The 19,660-nt window shown below is 40.8% G+C and overlaps 1 protein-coding gene across 2 annotated transcripts; it reads left to right on the top strand.

Moving 5' to 3' along the window:
* Nucleotides 1-837: 837 nt before the first annotated feature.
* On the top strand, nucleotides 838-19,366 carry LOC124298930 (G-protein coupled receptor 52). 2 transcript variants are annotated; one of them, XM_046751613.1, is made up of 5 exons: nucleotides 838-934; nucleotides 13,191-13,685; nucleotides 13,879-14,098; nucleotides 14,462-14,891; nucleotides 15,001-19,366. In XM_046751613.1, exons 2-5 carry the CDS (start codon nucleotides 13,574-13,576, stop codon nucleotides 15,178-15,180), a joined length of 942 nt encoding a protein of 313 aa, XP_046607569.1. In that variant the 5' UTR covers nucleotides 838-934; nucleotides 13,191-13,573; the 3' UTR covers nucleotides 15,181-19,366. The 2 variants fall into 2 exon arrangements, with proteins under 2 accessions (XP_046607569.1, XP_046607568.1); XM_046751612.1 differs by lacking the exon at nucleotides 838-934 and adding an exon at nucleotides 8,177-8,427.
* The last annotated feature ends 294 nt before the right edge of the window (nucleotides 19,367-19,660 follow it).

Genomic DNA, 19,660 nt, shown 5'->3' with positions numbered 1-19,660 from the left:
AAAATATCGGTGAGTCAAAATTCTTTGAAATTCAAATAATTGCTCAACCTATTCATCATTTCTAATTTTCGATGAATTAATCTGCACTCATTGCAAAAAGAATTCCTCGGATACATTCTACGTTTTTTTTTTCGGAAATCAATTCAAGTCTCTTTTCAGAAAGAAAATAAAAATAAATCATTTCATTGAATCAAAAAATCAACGGCTGATTCTAACTCAAATCAATTGCATTCAATGTACTATTATTAACAACAGGAAAAATTATTCCAATGATCAAATTTGACCAACGAAAAAATTGCTCACGATAAACCTATGTACATAAAAAAAAAAAAAAAAAAAATCGAGGTTCCTATGGAACTTCCAATGCATCTTTGCTGTATTTTTTTTTTTTTTTTTGTAACGTGAATCCGCTTAAACTCTCTCTCACTGAACGAAAAAAAAAAATAAAAATTCTACGAAATTTGTACACTTTTTCGAAAATCCAAAAGTTTAAAAATAAAATCAAATATCGTTTGGACCGAATTTCGTTCGCGAATCGTGAACAATTACATCGTACCGTAAATTTGCATTGTAAAGTTCACAAAAAATTGTTTTGTACTTGATACGTGTATGACATGAGGATTTCGAAAACGGTTGCGTTTGAAAGTCTAACAATTAATTTCAAGTCCTGGAGGTTCTGGGGATCTAATCGATCAACATTCTCGTCCATTAATCCGTTCGCGGTGAAGATATTACTTCACCATTTTTCGGTCGTAATTCGAGCCACGGTTTCGACAACTCTCATTGTTTGGATCGAGTCTTTTTGTGAATACTGCTATTTCTCCTCTGGTTTTCAGGTCCCCATTTATAAGTATCTGCTCACGGCCCTTCTATGTTTCGGCTAGTCGACCAACCCCTCAGTTACAGGCAGCGCGCCAGCGAGTGGATCTATAAGGTAAGTTGCCAGCCAAACCCACCACCGCAACCTCTGCAATTTACATAAGACTGTTCCGTTGGCTGGAACCGAAAACGTCTCGAGGATGTATTGCCGCTATTTTTCGGCGGAGAAACGATGTAGCAATTAAAGGTTTGAAGGTAGAAATTCAGTCAATAGAGGTAATGAAAAAAAAAACATCTCGTGACGTTCACTGACAAGAGAAATTTCTACTTCTCGTTAATAATGCAGTCTTTGACTATTTTTATTTTCTACCGTAATCAGAAAATAACTATAATTATAATAAATAATACTGTCGATCAGAAAAATTTTAATCACAAATTTAAACTGGTTCTCAAGTTTATAATTATCCTGAGAAAAGAAAAATCACGGGATTTTGAAATATTCAAAACAGAAATCCATATGCTTTGCCCAGTTTTTATGAAAACTATAAATTCTTTTCGAAAATGAATTCCTTCTACATCTCGTGTAACAGAGATTTCTTTTTTGCGAACTCAGCTGTTTGATAATACATTATGATAAACAAAAGCGTGACTGGTTGCGAAGAACAAACTTTGAATGGTTCGCTCTAGGAAGGAATTTTGTGAATACAATTTCCAAAATGAATGAGTGAGTATTCATAAATATTGGAAAAACCTGCAGTATTTGAAAACATCCTGCTTTATCAGTTGAGATTTGCAATTGTTAAAAAAAATTTCACATATAATCAGGAGATGATTGAATTAAATTCAGCGTAGTTAACTTTAGCTTCTCTCTTATAACCTTTTATACTCGATACGTTCTTTCTACCCTTTTTTAATCAAACGATAGCGGCAATGTGGCCGTTGCGATATTTTTTATGAATCCACGGAAAATAGGATCCAATACAGTATCAGGTCGCGTTTCTGCACCGAACGATCCTCATCGACGGGACAATTTATCTCCGACAAATTTCGCGTTCATTTTTATGCTCTTCCCCCCTGTTCGTTCCTTATCACATCAGTATCGACTAGCATCGATTCAGCAGAAGCGAAGCGTGCAGTTCATCGCTTTTCATGATATACATGGACGGCTCGTGTGCAGATACTTTGCGAATTCAATTACCTCTTATACAGTCGGGGATGAAGGAATTATGCATCAAGGACGCGAAAGCACTTTTGCCAGGTTTCCGCTCGATCCGCCAGCCGCGGTGTATCAGACACGAGAATTCATCATGGTCGTTGCTCAAGGTCGATTCCTTCCGTACGTAACTCCTTCATTCGAGGCTTCTACGCTGCAAAATCAATCGCTTCGATGGCTTTCCTTCGTGCCTTTATTATTGACGAAATTCGCAAATATTGTAGAAGAAGTTATGAGTACAAGTATTTTTCAAACTTGCAGTATCGGTTTGTTGTATCGAGAAAAAAAAATATTTCGTACGGAGTGGGCGTAAATTTGAAACTTTAAATTCTCCGACTTTTTCATTATCTATTTCCAGAGCCAACTTTGAATACATAAGCTTAGGAAAATTGAAATGTACACATTGACGCTATAAATAAGAATAATTTTTTGATGAAAGTAAAGAAAAGCACAGTCTTTGGCCATTTTGAGGCAGAGACTGATGAAAGATTTTTTCATAAAACTGGTTTTGGACTTGTCGGCAATGTTTACATTTCTGTTTTTCGCAATTGCTGACTGTTTTGATGTAAGTTTTCTTAACAGTTGTTAAAATTCCCTGCAACATGCGAATTTTCGTGACTCTTGCGAAACCGAATCGGAATTCCTTAAGGATGTTTCTTGTCCGCAAGGTAAACTTTCTACATCGAAATTTGTACACATTTTCCAAGAAGAAGAAACAACTCTTTTTCGTAATATTGGCTAAAGTTCGAAATAAAGAATAATACTTGCAACATTTCGACAATCGTTACTGAAACGATTCCTCTCTCCACGCCCACGTGCACAGGATGAATATCGCGTCTGTATTCCGCACACATTATACGCGGAGAATCTTCAAGGACAGCAGAATAGCAGGAACTATTTTTAGTCCTGCGAGGCAAAGCTTCGTGTTTCGAGAATCATGTACAGTGTGCAAGCCCCAGAGACCGAGTGTGTTTCCGGGGGAGAGTTTTGATATAGGGTTGAACTATAATTTATCGAAATCCTGAAATACGCACTACCTTATGTAACCTTGGATGCGGGTCAAAGTTTCAAATAGTCAAAGTTTAGACAGACCATTACAACGAATGGTTGAAACTACCAACGGTCGAAATTCCGAATGGTCAAAATACCAAATATTCAAAATACCAAATTGTCAAAACTCCGAATGATCAAAATTTGGACACACCATTACAACGAATAGTCAAAACTCCAAACGCTCAAAATTGAAATTCTGAATAGTCAAAACGCCAAAGTTACCAACTTTGAATGTATGGTACACGCTTCACCATACGAACGAAGGTTTGGTAAAGTTCGGAGTTATGACCTCGAGGTTTCGATCCGTAGTTGTGACCGCTCGGAGTTGTGATCATTCGAAATTTCGACCATTTGATGTAGCAGTCTGTCCAAAGTTTGACCATTCGGAACTTCGACCCTTACTTTACCGGCCCAGATAGACGGGCAAAGTTGCGATCACTTCGGGTGACCGCAATCGCAATTCCCATGAAAGTAGAACTGATCCCAGAGTTATCTCAGCAGATGTTGTTCCTGTGGTCCCGAGACCCGGTACCAGGTCCTCGGACGGGTCCTTGGCTCGCATGGTTCGCAACGGCGGTTGTTTTATGGCGTTGTCGGCGGCGGATTGCCAGCAGCATCCTGGCCGTATCTCCCTTCCGGATTTTCAAAACAAGAGCCACAGTTGCGCCGGTCAGCATCAGGCGGAAATCCGAGTCTAGGCGAAGCCTGAGTCTGGCTCTGAACCCGAAACCACCGACCGGCATCAGAACGAGGGTGAAGCGCCTTTGCACCGGTGATGGACCCCATGTTTCCAGCTCTTCAGTCTCCTCTCAGCCGATCAACTACAGGGTGACGAGGAGCGGTAGAGTCTATGGAAAATATCACCACAAATTATCCCCGCCGAAGAAGCAAATGTAGGACAAGTGGCGTTCCGTTTATAATCGTTCGTTTGTTGTATGTACTTGTATGGGGAATTTCATACGGTTTCACATAGCCTTGGACGGTCGGGAATCCCAATTTGTTCGTAATTGCCGAGTGGAACCAGATCCATGTTTTTTTTACGTCGTTACTCACCGTTCCAAAGTTAGAAGCTGAATTGGCCGAAAGCCGAATGGAGTTTGAATTTGTCAGATTTTTTAGAGAACCCGAAGAGTCTAAAGGAATAATTTGAGTCCTAACTGTAATTTATAATTCGTAACTTCCAAGCCAAAGAAAATATCACTTCTAGTAAGGTCTTAAAATATTTCAGAATCTCGATAAAGTTATCTGTAATTGTCAGTAAACAAAATTGGGAATGGCGACAGTCGGAGGCTATATAAAACCGCATGGAATTCCGAATATCTACGAGTATACATTTTTTGTTATTGTCTTGTGTGCGATTTTGTATTTTGATGATTGTACCGCAGTTTCTATCTGTTTTGTAAGTACCGAGTGTTTAGCTCGGTCGTTTACAAATTTTTATTACATTAATAAACGATCTGTGATGTCGTCGGTAATATATGCGTACACACGTTAATGCGACTCGCTTGCATCTCCCCTCTTCAGAATATGTGCGGTATGAGTAAAAGAAGACGAACAACTCGTGTTAGTGAGACGATCTCTACCTTATATACTATAAGTACTTCGGAAGTTCAAGAGAGAACACACTTGCCTGCGTGGTAACCTTTACGACTTACTATAAAACTTAGGTACATATCCAACCGAGAACCTACCACACTAACAATAAACTCTATTTCACTCGAGACCGCTCGTCGTAAAATCCTCCATCAGCACGGCTTCGAAGGGAAAACATACCGGGAGCTCGATACCACGGCCAAAAGGATTAATGCCAGGTCACGGATAGTCGCGAAGACCTCGGTGGTTTTGAACTTCGGTCATGGAAAAGTAACTGCGAAAGGTAGACCCACCGTTTGTTGTTATCGTGTCATTTTTCACCGCTTTTATAAAATTCTGTATTTACTAACTTGACTTTTAATCTCTTCGACAACTTGATTCGCGACTGGAATTCTACTTTGAGCAAGTTTTGACTTTAGGATATTTTAAGTGGATCAAGGCATCACTGTATCATTGGTGATCATAACCACAGATTAGACGCAATAAATACGAGTCCACAACTGAATCTAACGATGGTCACAACTGGTACTATAAGATGACCAAAACCGGTATATCTACCTTATCATGGTTATCCAATTCAAGGAGGCGTGGTCTTCGACTGTTCGACTAGAGGATCTACCGCTACGTGTTGTCTTCTGACTCGAACTTGACCTACTTTGTCCTACTGTGTAACGAGATGCAGACTTTTGATAGGACCAGTTGATAGTACGTTAAGTGACACTGTTCACCGGTTTCAGCAGACTGGCGCCCGAGAGTCCTCTTCCCTCTCAGATCAATAAACATCCCTTACACATACCCAGTTCTCCGTAGCTACAGAAGCCTCTGAAATTTTGTGCAGGACCAGAAAGAATGACCACTGTTGGAAAGTGATGTTCACAAGCTCCTGGTGAAACATACCCATAAGAGGTTTCATTACACCACTATGAATTGTCCAACTTCTCGAATGGTTCAACGTTGAATGACCCTTTCCTGGGTCATTTTTGCAGTATCCGCGTACCTGACCTAAACTTTGCTCCAACAACTATCGTAACGTTCGGTATTGCGGTTAAGTCTGCACGTATATAAACAATGCTCACCGTCAGAGGGGTAAGTTTCATATCAGAGTTGTGCCTATTTAAGCGGTATAATGCCGCAACGTTATCTGCACGGCAGGGAGTACGCGAAGCAAAGTATGCGCTCAATGAACAGAGTGGAATGGAACTGTGCCAAATTTCGTACAATGCAGAGCTGGTACCTCATAACCAGCATAGTCGATATCGAATTTAATACGTAGTTCCCAGCTACGGCTACACGAGTAACAAAATCAAGAGAAACTTCTAACAGATATTGTAGAATTATTCACGTAACACGGCGCTCGACGCATTGGGGCGAAAAATGACTATGAGCAATTATCTCGTTCCTATTTCCAGGGCGTTTTCTCTCCTGACGAGCATCCGAGTGCCCTAATTCGCCTGTTTTTAATCAAGGGAATACCGGTGAGAACATCCTTTAGACACACACAGTGGCTGGGGAACTTAATCAACGAGCCTGGATGACTCGGATAAATGGACGTGGACTTCTGACTTGATTAGAATAGCGCATAAAGCGGACCAGCGAGGGGTCGGAGCTAATGTAAGCAACTGTATTTCTAGTCTAATGAAACTACACGATAGTCGATCAACGGTTTGTTCACGTACGCAGGGATCAAATCAGGCGTAAACGGGCTTCCTCATCCCCGACGAAGTACAGTCGCTGCATCACTAAAGATCCTCGGATTCTTTCGATTGTACCGACCACCTCAGATCTTGACTTCAGGATCGATCGTTCATCCTACGATGATCACATTCCCGGTGAATAATGATCAATCACGTCCGTTAAGTCATTCCGTTCATTCCAAGTCTCTTCTTCGTGTCGGTTTCAATGTTTTTGAAACGAAGGGTGTAGAAATTTACTAATTCGAAGAGAACCGACCGCTTAGCACATGATCGGCCAACGGTAATGTTTCTGGCGAGTCAGGGCCAAACAATTCGCTGTCAACCCTCCTCGGCCTGCGTGTGTGTAACAAGGCAATAAAGACAAAGTGCTCGTAGATCGAAATCATTTCCATGTCATTGCGCGGGTAAGACTGACGCGTCAGGGTGATGTTAAAATGACGGGTGTAAATCGAGGACTGTATTTGGGACAATTCCGCGGCTTTTATAACGGAGCATCAAGAGCGGCGGTTGTTAGCTGCAAAACAGTCATCCTCGAGAGAAATTTCTACATTCCATTTGGTCCTTGTAGCGTTTTGTCCTCGTCTCATTTATCTCTTAGTCGAGTGTTAAATACCTCGGTACCTAGTTCTCTTTGCATTAACGAGGTGTTTCTCGAGACTGGCAATGGGCTGAAACCTCTCGTGGCTTATTACCCAATCGGCCACTGTAATTCTGCGCATTGTTTATTTCTTCGAGTACTTCACGGAATGCCGATGCCTTTGACGTTTGTATTTTTAACAGTTTTTCTTCATGAATTGGATCGTAATCGAATAATTCTCGTTTCTTTGACCTTATTAGTTTTTGACTGTTCGATCCTACTCAATTTTAATGTCTGTGGAAGATACGGCCCGTTCGTGCCCATGAATTTTTATAGAATATAAGAAGAAATAAATCAATCAATCATTCATATTCTCTGCAGGTACGATGGTACTTCAGTGACGTGATGGGCATAAGGTCACCGTATTAAAATCCCCCGAATGGATATTCCACTTCTTCCTGAGTGGACTCTATGAAAAAATTTGTCGAAATTGACCATATTTTTACAACCTGTTGAATTCACATACAGAAATTTGTCATTCCGTAGCTTATTTCACTTTCCCAAAGTCAAAATTTCATCGTTCGTTGGACTACTTCGCGATAAGAACCAAGGTTAAACCTTGAAACGTGTACTGAAAATCTGTAAAGATATTCGATTTTGGGTAGCTACCAAGTACTCTTACCCTTCACGCTATTAGCGAGTAAAAAAAAAAAAGGATATTCAACTTTACATAGCTGAGCGATCATCGTCACTGTTACGCACCGTTTACGCATAAATTTTCAAGAGGGTAAAAATTTTCCTCGCATTTTTCCCAGCTTTTCGATGATTCCAGCCCTTACGGTAACAACCCGCTGCAAACGTTGCCCCGATTCCCTTGACCTTTCAAATATTTCTAGGAGTTCCGTGACTGGGACACTTTTTTTTCAAACTCCATCATTAACAACGAGAAAGGGATTTACAGACCGCACTGCCCGTGGCTTCCTGCTCGGACGAAATGAAAGCGGGGGGCGACGGGACGGGGAGGAAAAGGAAAATGGAAACGGGGAGTTTGAGTAGGTCGGGAAAAACGGGGCTGAGATTATCCGCGCGTACGCGGTTTCCCAAAAGCGGGCTGCCCCGAACGGCTGAGTCATCTCCAAAACGCTGCCCGGCCGAATCGGGGGTGGCGCGCGTGCGTCGTCCACGTATCGACGCCGCTACTCCCGGGACGTCGGAGCGTCGGGACGCAAAGCCGTCAGTAGTCACCCCCAGGTTGAACGCGTAGGTGGTTATTTGGGGCGGATTTGATCCCCGCCAGGGGAAATTGTCTCGTCTCGATACCGACCTCGGCTGAAAAACCCGTCGCGAACCTGACTCGGTACCGCAGCTACGTCCGCAGAGTTTGTTTGTGATAAGTGAAGGGCTGAGTGGAAGTAGCGGGGGCGACGAAGATGCGATCGAAAAGGTACGCGGCCTCGAACTTCACCGGATAAATTTCGGTAAATATACACCTATGGACCAATTAAAGATGGCAGTGTTTTGTAACATGGACGCGCGATGAGATGCTGCGTGGACCGAATTCCCCGCTGGGCACATCCGAGGCTCCGATAACCAGCCCTGCGGCGTTAAATTTAAACGTGGCTAAAACGGACTCAGAATGCAGAATTCCTTTTACTTGCTAACTCTTCTCAGTTTCAAACCGAAACACTATCTACTCGATTTCTTCGCGGTTTAACAACGCGACGAGATGTCGTTCGGTACAACCTGTTTCTTTGTTCTGCTATTTTTTTTTTCACTCAAATTCACAGCTCAAATCAAGCGTATTAACCGCTTCGATGAAGTTTAAGCCTCACCTGAAATCCACGGAGTCAGGGACACATACGGTATTCCTTTGCTCCATGATTTTCTTTGCACGAAAATTCAGGAGGACAAAGAATTTCATTTTTTCTCGCAAGATTTACCTGAACACTCAAAGTTGGGACTTAATAACTCGTGGAAACGACGAAAACGACAACATATTGACTCCTCTGCGATAAAATTCCCTCGTATAAATGGAAATGCAGTAGAGAGAATAAAAGTTACTTATAGGTTCTTACTCTGCTTGGAGTTATTGTGTCTGAGAAGTTATTGCACAAGAATGAAAAATATAATATTCAATAATTTCTCTTTTGGATTCGATGTACTCGATCTTTGGGACTTCCTTTGCTACCCGTCTTAAACTATTGAACCACTCACTCCTCACCTCTTGAAAACAAAGGACCCATGCACAATTTCATTGACTCGATTTCACCTCTAGTTTCTTCAGATAGTCAAACTAAGGTTTCACGGCAATTTAATTACTGGTACAACACGAGCGTGTGATTCAAAGTTGATTGGTACAACTTCGATTCACTGGGCATTTGTGAGAGACCACTGTTTTTTTTTCTGCAATCACACGAAAGAGCGATTCTCGACTGTGACAATTCATTTTATATTTACTCCACATAGAGGCGTACGCCTCTTCATTCAACTTCCCTGGCCTGTGAAAAAGCGGACGCTTTTCATCCCCCGTAAATCCTCATACAGTAACACTCGCTCCGAATGTGGTTAGAGGTCGTTTTTTTCATTGGTGTGAAAAAATGTGGGATATTTCGAGTGACTAGGGTGACGTATTTCTTGTTTTGAATCAAAAGTGAGTATCTATGCTTTGGAAACCTCCCTTGAAAACTCAATGAATCCAAAAACACACCCCTGAAGGACATTGGTGCTTGAATTCAAGACAGGGAATAATTGTAAAATTGGGTTAGGGTGAAAGATAAGCGCGACTCGATATAGCCTAGGTCGGCCTCCATGGGCTTAGGACCTAGGGCAACCAACTGGGGCCGCCAATAAGGGCGCTCTCTTCTCTCGGCGTTGCCATAATTCTGCGGAAAGGCGAGCAGGGTTGAGAGATGCAGAGGGTGAAGAAGGAACAGTCCCGCCAATACCGAGGGAGAAGAGGAAGAGAAAGAGAGACAGGGAGAGATAAGAATAGAGGTCGGAAATAGGGAAGAAAAGAAGTGGATCACGGCTGTGATTTAACGGATTTAATAACGCCATGGGCAGGCTGGCAGTGGATCATTGGATATAACGGCTGATGCTGAAGTGAGATCGGCTTAAGTCATTTGGAATCTTTTCCCTCCGAATTTCTGGTTTAAATAGACATCACAATAATTCGCTTCGGTAAATTGCTGATCAATTGATGGTTTGTGGAAGTTGTTATAGACTTTCCTTCGGTGCAATTTTTGGCCATTCATTCTGGTTCCGAAATAGATCGAGATCACCATCCCCTAATGGTTTTGAGATCCTTAGAAGTTATCATCTCATTAGCCGCAACAGTGGCGTTAATATTCCATCAATCTTCTGGCTGGTTGCCTATTTGTGTAACAGTCGAATGGCATACGCATTTTTTTATTGGTGAATACTGTTTTGAGATCTCCCACACATCACGTTGTTAGTTCCATACTTTGGGCTTTGATAAAAACATATTTCCAACCAACAGTTCAAGCGTTTGACTTGAGAGTGAATGAATATTTTCTGAAACGTATGCTAAAGCAGGTATGGATGGAGAATTTTTATTACTGTACAGTAAACGGGTAATCAATAACAATTCTCTGGAACCCCGAAATGTCAAGACGAGGTCTTTTTCATTCCCGCTAAAGTTTTGGTCAAGTGTTGACAAAACCAGAAGTGTACTTTCCAACGAAATCCCATCAGTCTGGTAGCAACTGAAACAGTATTCAATTAGGATGACTATAATTTTCGGGTAAAAACTTTGGACATAGTCTCAGTGAGTATTTTAACTAGCTTCAGACACGCCACTTAGCAATCGTTCATATTTCCAGTTAACTTATACTAGTTACTCGTTATATTCATTGATTTTACCACGAAAAATGGCACAATAAATTATAGCCTTATGGAAGCCGTAGTAGCTTCGTGTTTTCAGTAAGAATTACGAAACAATAAACAGTAAGAGCTGCATAACGATTCCATTCAGCTACTTGAAATGAAGAGATCGAAAAAAATCCGTACGATGGCGGATGGTTGATTAGTACCACAGTGGGTAGACTTGTATTAGTAACTCCGAGGAATAGTCGAGGCGACCCAAAGAAGCCAGATAATGGCATCAGGGCGGTCGTATGTCATCAAGCCGATCCAGCGAATATGCTAAAATACGTATGCGAGTGAGGTTGTGTGGGATACACGGTACAGGGCGCGGGTCACTTAAGCACGTGCAATGAGCGAATGGGGCGAAATAGAGAACTGCAAGGCTTCGTAAGCCGTTTTTCACGTTTATCAGCATCGGCCAGTACACGTACAGGGGACACGTGCCATGGGTGAGAGCGTGTATTACGTTACCCAAGCAAGTAGCGATCTGCAATGCGATGGAATCAGCTACTTACACCATCATCTACGTAGGTACATGACTACGTAGACATATCAGGCACATCACTGTGTGCAGAACCAAGGCGCAGTAGCGTCCTACATTTAATAATGCAAACTCTGGACGTCACTTACTCGTTTAGTTATTAAATTTCACATCATGGTAATGACGAGTGTTCAGTGCCGCACTACGGACTGATTCTATGTTTTATACCGAGTTGAAGTTTCTGCTTAATTTCATTAAACACGTTACATTACGTCTTGCACTCGTGGTCTCGTTCATGGGATAGATGCAGACGGGTATTTGTTTGCGATGAGATATAATGATGAATAATGCACCAACTTCTACGCTAAGTCAACCAATATCCATTATTTGCTAGAATAATAAAGTCTTAGTTTGAAAATTCACACACCATTATGTACACTTTTCAATGGTCTCGTAACCACTAATAGGCTTGACAGGATTTAATACTATGAGCAATGTGTTTAAAAAATCCTAACTACAGGTCAAGGTCACTGACTGGACCTTGGAACTAGATAGAGCTTCACTCTTACGTTCAAAGATTAAATCAAGCGAATTGCTACGCGAAAAAGCAACTGAATGATTCTTATGATATTTATAAAAAGAATACCGTTAAAAATTGATCAAACTTTAATTTGCGGTAAACGTAATTGAAATAAACGTAGTATACTTTTTCGAAGTAACAGTGAACATGTGGAGTTATAGGTAAAGTGAAGAATGATAAATCACTTTCGGTTTAGTGTCAATTCGTTGATATAGACATTTCACCATTTCCTTCCGACCTTCTGTTAAGCTGATAAAGTTGGAGAACACAGATGGAAGTTGCAGAATCGACTGGGGAGTTTTAATTGGTTCCGAACTCATTCAGTTAGCCCCTGAACTGTGTGACATTATGCATCAGTCTTGAACCATGATGAAAAAGAATTAGAACAATGACAGTGATACACGAACGACGTGCAGAGGTGAACCCGCATGTATAGCAATGCTAGGCTAGTATGCGCACCTATTTCATTCAAGATCGACTTGGTTGAATTATGAATGACGGTCGATACGAACGGCTCATAAGACACGGCCATGAAGCAGGCCTTATGGAAAAGGAGAATTTTTGCAAGCCAGGAAACACAGTCTGACGTGTAACTACTACGTCCTCTAGGTTATCCACATGCCTGCTCACCTGAATTCCCGAACATATTCCCTGCGCTTCATGTACACAAGTAGACGCTGTAGCATATGAACTTTCGAGGATAAGTAGGTCGGCACCACTTAGTTTACGCTTTGGAAGTGAGGCATGCGACCAACGATACTCGTGTGTCACCAAATTCATCTCTGAAGGAAAGCATCACGTCGAAACATAAATACGAATGAAAAGTGATAACCTCATTATATAAAAGATGTCGGTGAGTTAGATTGAGGTATCAGTCAAGTGCACAGTTCGTTATCACGTGGGCCCTATGATTATTCATGGTCAACTTGCAGACTTAGTTGTAGAGACTTTAGATATTGATCCATCGTGCAGGCTTACGTATTTCCAAGTTAGCGAAAGCGGTTGTTCGATCCGACGGAGATCCACAGAGCACGTTTATTGCCGGAACGGAGGTCTGGAATAAAGAACCCGAAAGTCATTTCCAGGCTTTGATTGGAATCAATTGTGACGAAAACGCGCTCGTCATTACTTTCATTTAGCCCGTTGGTACCTCGCGAAACTATTCCTTGTCAATGCGATTTCCACATCCGATCGTCGAACGGAGATTGGACGTAGCTAAGAGTGAGGACGTTATAGCCTATCGAGTGAGCTATCGAGGTGGGTCCCCTAAACGTGGAAATCTTTTATACTTTCAGAAGCACCAGATCGATCCTGGACGAGTTTCAAACATCGGCAATGGGGATTGCGTGATTCAAGACTTGGGGAACAGTTCCGCCGGTGATTTAGAACACTTGAGAGGAGAATCGAGTGTCGGAGAGTCCAGAAAACGCCGGAGAGAAGGAAAGTGAATTCGGAGACAAGCCGTTTGAGTCAAATAAGCAGACAAGAAAGAAAGAGTGCGACATCTGTGCCAAAAGCTTTCGGGCTGGGAGGAGGAGGCAGGAGTTGCGTGAGGTTGTGTACCAAGGTGAAGTAGTGGACGGAAGTGGTTGGGACGGAGTGAAGTGCAAAGAAGGGTGAAAGGGCGGACCAGGCACCTCAGGGTGGGTGGGGGGATGCGGCGCGTAGGGGGGGCGGCATGGAGGAGCCCTCGCTGGAGGCTCTCATGCAGGCGGGCCTCATCTTCGTGGTCGGCGTCGCGATCATACTTTCGAATCTACTCATCATCGCCACCTACCTCAACTTCCGCGGTGAGTATAATTCTCAATTCCAAAATCAAGTCAATCAGTGCAGGGTACGTTGTCACGTGGATCCTGTGATTACTCATGGAAACTTGCATACTCAGTTATACCGTGATCATCAGTGATCATCCACTTTCGTCATGCACACCTTGACGCATGTGATCAACGATTTGCATGCTTGGTTTTTCTTTTTTTCTTTTAGGCCCCAGCGAGGTGATAAACTACTACTTGCTGTCATTGGCCTCAGCCGATCTGCTCTGCGGATTGCTCGTTGTCCCGCTCTCCGTTTATCCAGCGTTAGTGCGGCGATGGGTCTACAGCGACATCGTGTGCCGGCTAATCGGCTACCTGGAGGTCACGCTCTGGGCAGTCTCGGTCTACACCTTCATGTGGATTTCCGTCGACCGATACCTCGCCATCAGGTAGATACTACGTTTCAGAATTTTTGGGTCGTAGTGCGGAAGTGGCCATTAATCTGTAGTAGGCGTTCGACCAAGCAGAATGACACGGCGGCAATTCTGACTTAGTTTACACGTTCTTGAGTCCAACCGTGTCCAATAATGCTCGTCCCATTCATCAGACAGGTTTTACGCACAGTATGACGAATCACACATGTTTTTATAAGACGATTCTTGAAGGTCGTCATAAGCGACATACTTTTCTGGCTGTTCTCCAACTCCCAAGGAGCGGATGAATGAGGAGTGTACAGCTCCAACACTCACACGGCGTTAGTGCATGGTTCAGTCACATTTGACCTTGTTGTGTAAACGATTGTGTCTACACAGGAAACCACTGAGATACGAGACGGTGCAGACGAAAACGAGGTGCCAATGCTGGATGGCGTTCACTTGGATCAGCGCTGCAATGATGTGCTGCCCGCCTCTGCTCGGCTTCAACAAGGCGATCTTCGACCACGAAGCCTTCATATGCATGCTCGACTGGGGAAACATGGCCGCGTACACCGTGACTCTGTCCATCCTGGTCCTGGGCCCGTCGGTGATCACAATCGTCTACACCTACTACTACATATTCTCAATGATGAGAAAACTGAGATCCGGCGTGCCTATCCACGACAAGGAGTACGCTACAGCGCTGTCCGAAAACCTGAGCAATCCTAGTCACATCATGTCGTTCGTCCTAGTGATGACGTTCTGGGCCTCGTGGGCGCCATACGCTGGTCTCAAACTCTACGCGGTCGTTAATGGACCACCGCAGGTGAGCATATTTCATCTCAATGGATTCGCGAGCTTTTCTTCTTTATAGGACTCGTCGGGTCCTCTTGGTTCTCGAAGCTGGTCGTTCTAAGTCCTGATTTCCTTGGTAGGTACCATTCCTGAACTTCGCTGTCGTGTGGTTCGGACTTACCAACAGCTTCTGGAAGGCCGTTGTCCTTGGGACGCTGAGCCCCCAGTTTCGACTCGCCGCTCGGGTCCTCTGTCTGACTCTGTGCTGCCGACACCGAAGACTTCCCCCGGAGCTCCTGGGTCTGGACGACGACGACTAAACAGAGTACCGATACGTAGCTAAGGTCGAGCGAGTGTCTGTGCGTTCTACACGCGCCGCATTCCTAGAGCATCGCATTACACATTTTCTATCTCGTGTTATACTGGGAGTTGATCCTACAGTTTTTCCTCGCGTGTTGAAGGAGCATGATAATGACTCAATTTCGCGGTTTGGTTCACTTGTTGCGAGTTATAATCCGGGAGATTTTCTTAGACCGTTGGAACGTCGAATATTCATATCCAGCATTGTGTCGATTCATTGTTATCTTTCGTTTCGACGGTTGAACGTATACTTCGGACAGGTATTGTTCACTTAGAGCTAATTGAAAAAGCTTTGTTCTGGAAGTCTTTCAATTCATCTGAGAAAAGCACACACTTTATCGAACAAAACCAAACATGAAACGTGTGCTGGGCATTCCAGGTCAATTTCATTCGTTCTCAATACTCGTTTCGATAATTATTTCATAAAGATATATACACCGCAGGTGAGATAATTTTTGTGGGAGTTTGAAATCTTCATTTCCAAACTCTTGAGGCACATGATTTTCTCTCAAGATCCTCAGTTTGATTAATTTCCACTCTTAAGTATTCGTAGCTGTAATAATTATTGTTAAGTATCGTAACCAGAAATTTCAAACGAAATAAAAGAAAATAAATTCCAACGTAGATACATTTTTCCTTTTACCGTTTTATCAAACTTCGCCTTTCCAAAAGTCGACAATTTCGTTTTTCTGATATATCTCTCACATAATATATGAGAGCACATTTTTTTCGCACCATAAACTCGGATAATAACACTTTTATCTGCGACTTAGATTAATGCAACCTGCAATTAGCCTTAACAGTTGTAAATATTTTAAAATAAAAGAGAATGCAATATTCAGTTAAACCATGGAACATTTGAATTAGGTAAACCAAACGACTCATTATTTGATTTATTTATATCAATTCCTTGCCGTGTCTTGACTCATAACTCGCAGAATTGGGATGCAGCAATGACCGTGGTGACGGTTCGAAAACTTTATCTTTTATTATTGAAGTTGAACATAAAAAGAAAAAACGCAGGCTTTAAATTTCTACACTGCGCAGTATCACATAAAATTTATCACACAGAACGTGAGTATACCAAGTTATGTTTTTTTTTTTTTTTGGACTACATTCTTACTGAATCTACACATGTATATGACGTGACAACGTATGCCATGAATTTCAACAATTTTGAGAGTTAAAAAAGAATTGATGCGAATAAATTTAAACCGAGATTAGGCAGTTAGAATCCTTCAAATTATTCTACGATAAAAAAAAAAAAAAAAAAACAAAGTATTACAATACCAAAATTTTTATCGAAACGATGAACGTCTGCAAGAAGTTGAGTTCATGTGGAATGCCTGGCGTGCATATTTCTTTGATTCTAAATTTGCGATACACGTGTTTGGACGCGGTAAACAAAATGATAAATGAGAATATATAAACTGCATTCCGACTAAAATATAAAGAATAAAATTACTATAATTAAAATCGCTTCGTCGGCTATATTCAGCCGACGTTTTCTTCTCTATATAAAAGTACATACAATATTGTCACGTTGAATAGATGCGGGCAATGCAGCAGTGTGCTGGATTGATATCCTATATAGCGATGATCCAGAGACGCAGTGAGATGAAAAAAAAAAACATATTTATATGCATATATACATAATTCACATGTATGTATGAATATATATGTATATGTTACGTAACGAATAGTAAGACTGACCAGTTGGTCGCATAATTTCGATTAGACATCTTCAAATCTACAAAGTAACTTCGCTTCGCTCAATCTAGCATCTGTTATTTAGCGTGAGAATTTCTTACGAAAAGGAGAAAAAAATTTATAGAAAAAAAAAAGAAAAAAAAGGAAGAAAATTAAAAAAATTTTACCGTTGTCTATATCTGTACGTTTATATAAGATCACGCTCAATAAGTGTTTTAGCGAGCTAAACAAGGAAAAAAAAAAAAGTTACTATATTGTGAAGATTAATTAACGTTAACATATGCGAAAAAAAAGAAAATGAAGCAAAAAAAAAGTACCTAGTCAATTACAGAGATGCCTCTATGAATGTGACGTGCTAAAATTAGAACAAAAATGTATTAAAAATCGTAGAACGCCTTGGGACAAAACCGCGCGAATTTTAAGCTTTTTTAATCGTGCTTAATCTATCCTACGATGCGGTCGAACCTCTCTCTGTTGTGTCAAAAGACGAACGATTCAAAAACAAAAAAAAAAAACACCCCTTGCTGTATGCACTGTAAGAAGAAGTAAAAGATGAATAAAAATCATGACGGTAACTAAACATACTGTAAAGTGAAATAAAATTCAAAAAGCGATAAAAGTGGTATCGTGCACCCAGCGAACTCATAACGACATCGTAGTGGAAATGAATTGTCAAATTGTTGTTAAAGAAAAAAAAGGAAAAAGGGAAAGAAGAGAGAGCCAAAAGAATATATATCGTATTATTATAAAATACGCATTTAATATAGAACGTAGTTTGTTGTATTATGCGGCGATGAATACGGTGTGAGTGCGCGTGTATAATAACTGATGATCAAATCTTGTGAGTCGGCTAGGTCCACAATTACGTCTTTCACGTACGGATTGTGCTTCACGTATTCATTCAATTTTCGCATGCGATCCTCGAATATCAATGAAAATCGAACATATTGTTACGGGAAGCTAAAGAGTTTGAAGCCCATCTCGTACGCCGAAAGGTGATCAATAATTCTTTGATTCTCTATATGTTGTAAGATAGTTGATTAATTAATTAATTAAAAAAGCAGTTTACGCGTAGCGCAATCAGCAGCAGTCGCAAGACCCAGCTAACAAATTGAAATTCAATTAAAATTTCTTCCTAAATACGCTAAAAATTACAATTATAATACATACTTATAGAATGTGTGTGTTGTGTGCACATATAAATCTATAGCAACATCGAAAATGATGGTCTGTTTGATTCACACAGGCAACGATGATTGTATGACTAGCCTATTTTTCGCAGTAAACGTTACAGATATTTTGGTATTTCAAAAATTGAAAAGAAATTTTAATTTTCACTTTAGTTATTTTGAGTGAAATTCATTTACTTGTTGGGGAAAAAATCCATGTCATTTTTACATGAGTTTACACGGTACAAAAAAGAGGCATTAAATATACGTAGAACAAATATGAAACGTTTATGTTAATTATTTGGAATTCACGGCAGGGTTCAGGATGCCGATAAATTATAATACCCACCACAATTTTTGTAATTTTTACTCAAGAAAATCGCTGTCAAAGTAATCAGAGTCGCAGATGAAAATCCATCAGAACATTGTTTCCAAATACAGTAATGGGAAACTCGCATACATACAAACTTATATAAATGCGTCAATCCACAAATTATTGGTCAACGATCCGGAGTAAGAATCTCGATCTAGCTGTGATGATTTTGATTGTTTTTGGTGTCTTGAAAATAAAATGATTGCATTAATCTGATCATTAGAGACCTTTACGATGCATCGTTTACGAAAAACCGGATAAAATCACGAACATTTCTTTAATTTTAAGTTTGCGGAACATGAGAGAACTGCTATTATAAAGGTGTTAATTTTTTGCATTTATCGTCAATTTTTTTTTCATTTTTTAATTACACCGATGCGGTACAAATTCTATAATAAAATTCGTCAAAACTACAGTTCCATAAAAATTTCAACCTCGGATTGTTGTGCCATAATTTTTGGAATGGCCTATATGTACACGTATATATACATAATATATACAACATTTCGCACCCTCCGGATACTGAGCAAATGAAAAACGTGAAAATAAGAAAAAAATTATTAGTAGTAGATTTAGAAGAATAAAAACGAAAAAAATAACATAATAAGAAAAATAATAATAATAATAATAACGTGTCGTTTTGCACGGCGTGAGCAATCGGTAAATCTTTCGCGAATCGATCGCTCCACCTTGGGCATTGTTGATAATTCTCGTTATGCTTCCAAACGATAGTTGAATCTCTTTTAAAACTTTCTCTCAGTGTAACCGTGTTCCATATTTTAGTTCATCTTTCATTTTTGGCAAAGAAAAAAGGAAAAAAAAAAAATTCGGACAAATATTCTCGTATGTAACAATATGAAATGTCCATGGTACAATGAAATCATGATCAGATTGGGTTAATCGTTGTGTTGAAGAAAAAAAAAATAAGGAAAGACAAAAGTTTACACATCAGCTTACAGCCAGTAAAAATTCGAATCGAATTAGTTGTATTGTGAACAAAAAAACCAACTGAAGTAATTGTAACGATTATGGAAAAAGTACTACCGAAGAAGTCGACAAGTCGATCCGATTCCATGAAAACTTTAAATCGATTACATTCGTGAATTGGTTCGCGATAATTTTCTTCGGCGGAAAACGCAAAAAAAAAATCGCAATGCGTTTATCGAAGCTTAATATCCTCCGCTTGAC

This window comes from Neodiprion virginianus, chromosome 2, assembly GCF_021901495.1.
Source record: "Neodiprion virginianus isolate iyNeoVirg1 chromosome 2, iyNeoVirg1.1, whole genome shotgun sequence".
Lineage (NCBI taxonomy): Eukaryota > Metazoa > Arthropoda > Insecta > Hymenoptera > Diprionidae > Neodiprion > Neodiprion virginianus.
The sequence above is the reverse complement of the archived record's forward strand: the minus strand, read 5'-3'. Positions and strand labels throughout refer to the sequence as shown.

Coding starts and splice junctions, on each gene's coding strand:
- LOC124298930 (XM_046751613.1), top strand. CDS start 13,574: ATGGAGGAGCCCTCGCTGGAGGCTCTCATGCAGGCGGGCCTCATCTTC. Junction 13,686..13,878: donor CACCTACCTCAACTTCCGCG/GTGAGTATAATT, acceptor TTTTTCTTTTAG/GCCCCAGCGAGGTGATAAAC. Junction 14,099..14,461: donor GACCGATACCTCGCCATCAG/GTAGATACTACG, acceptor GTGTCTACACAG/GAAACCACTGAGATACGAGA.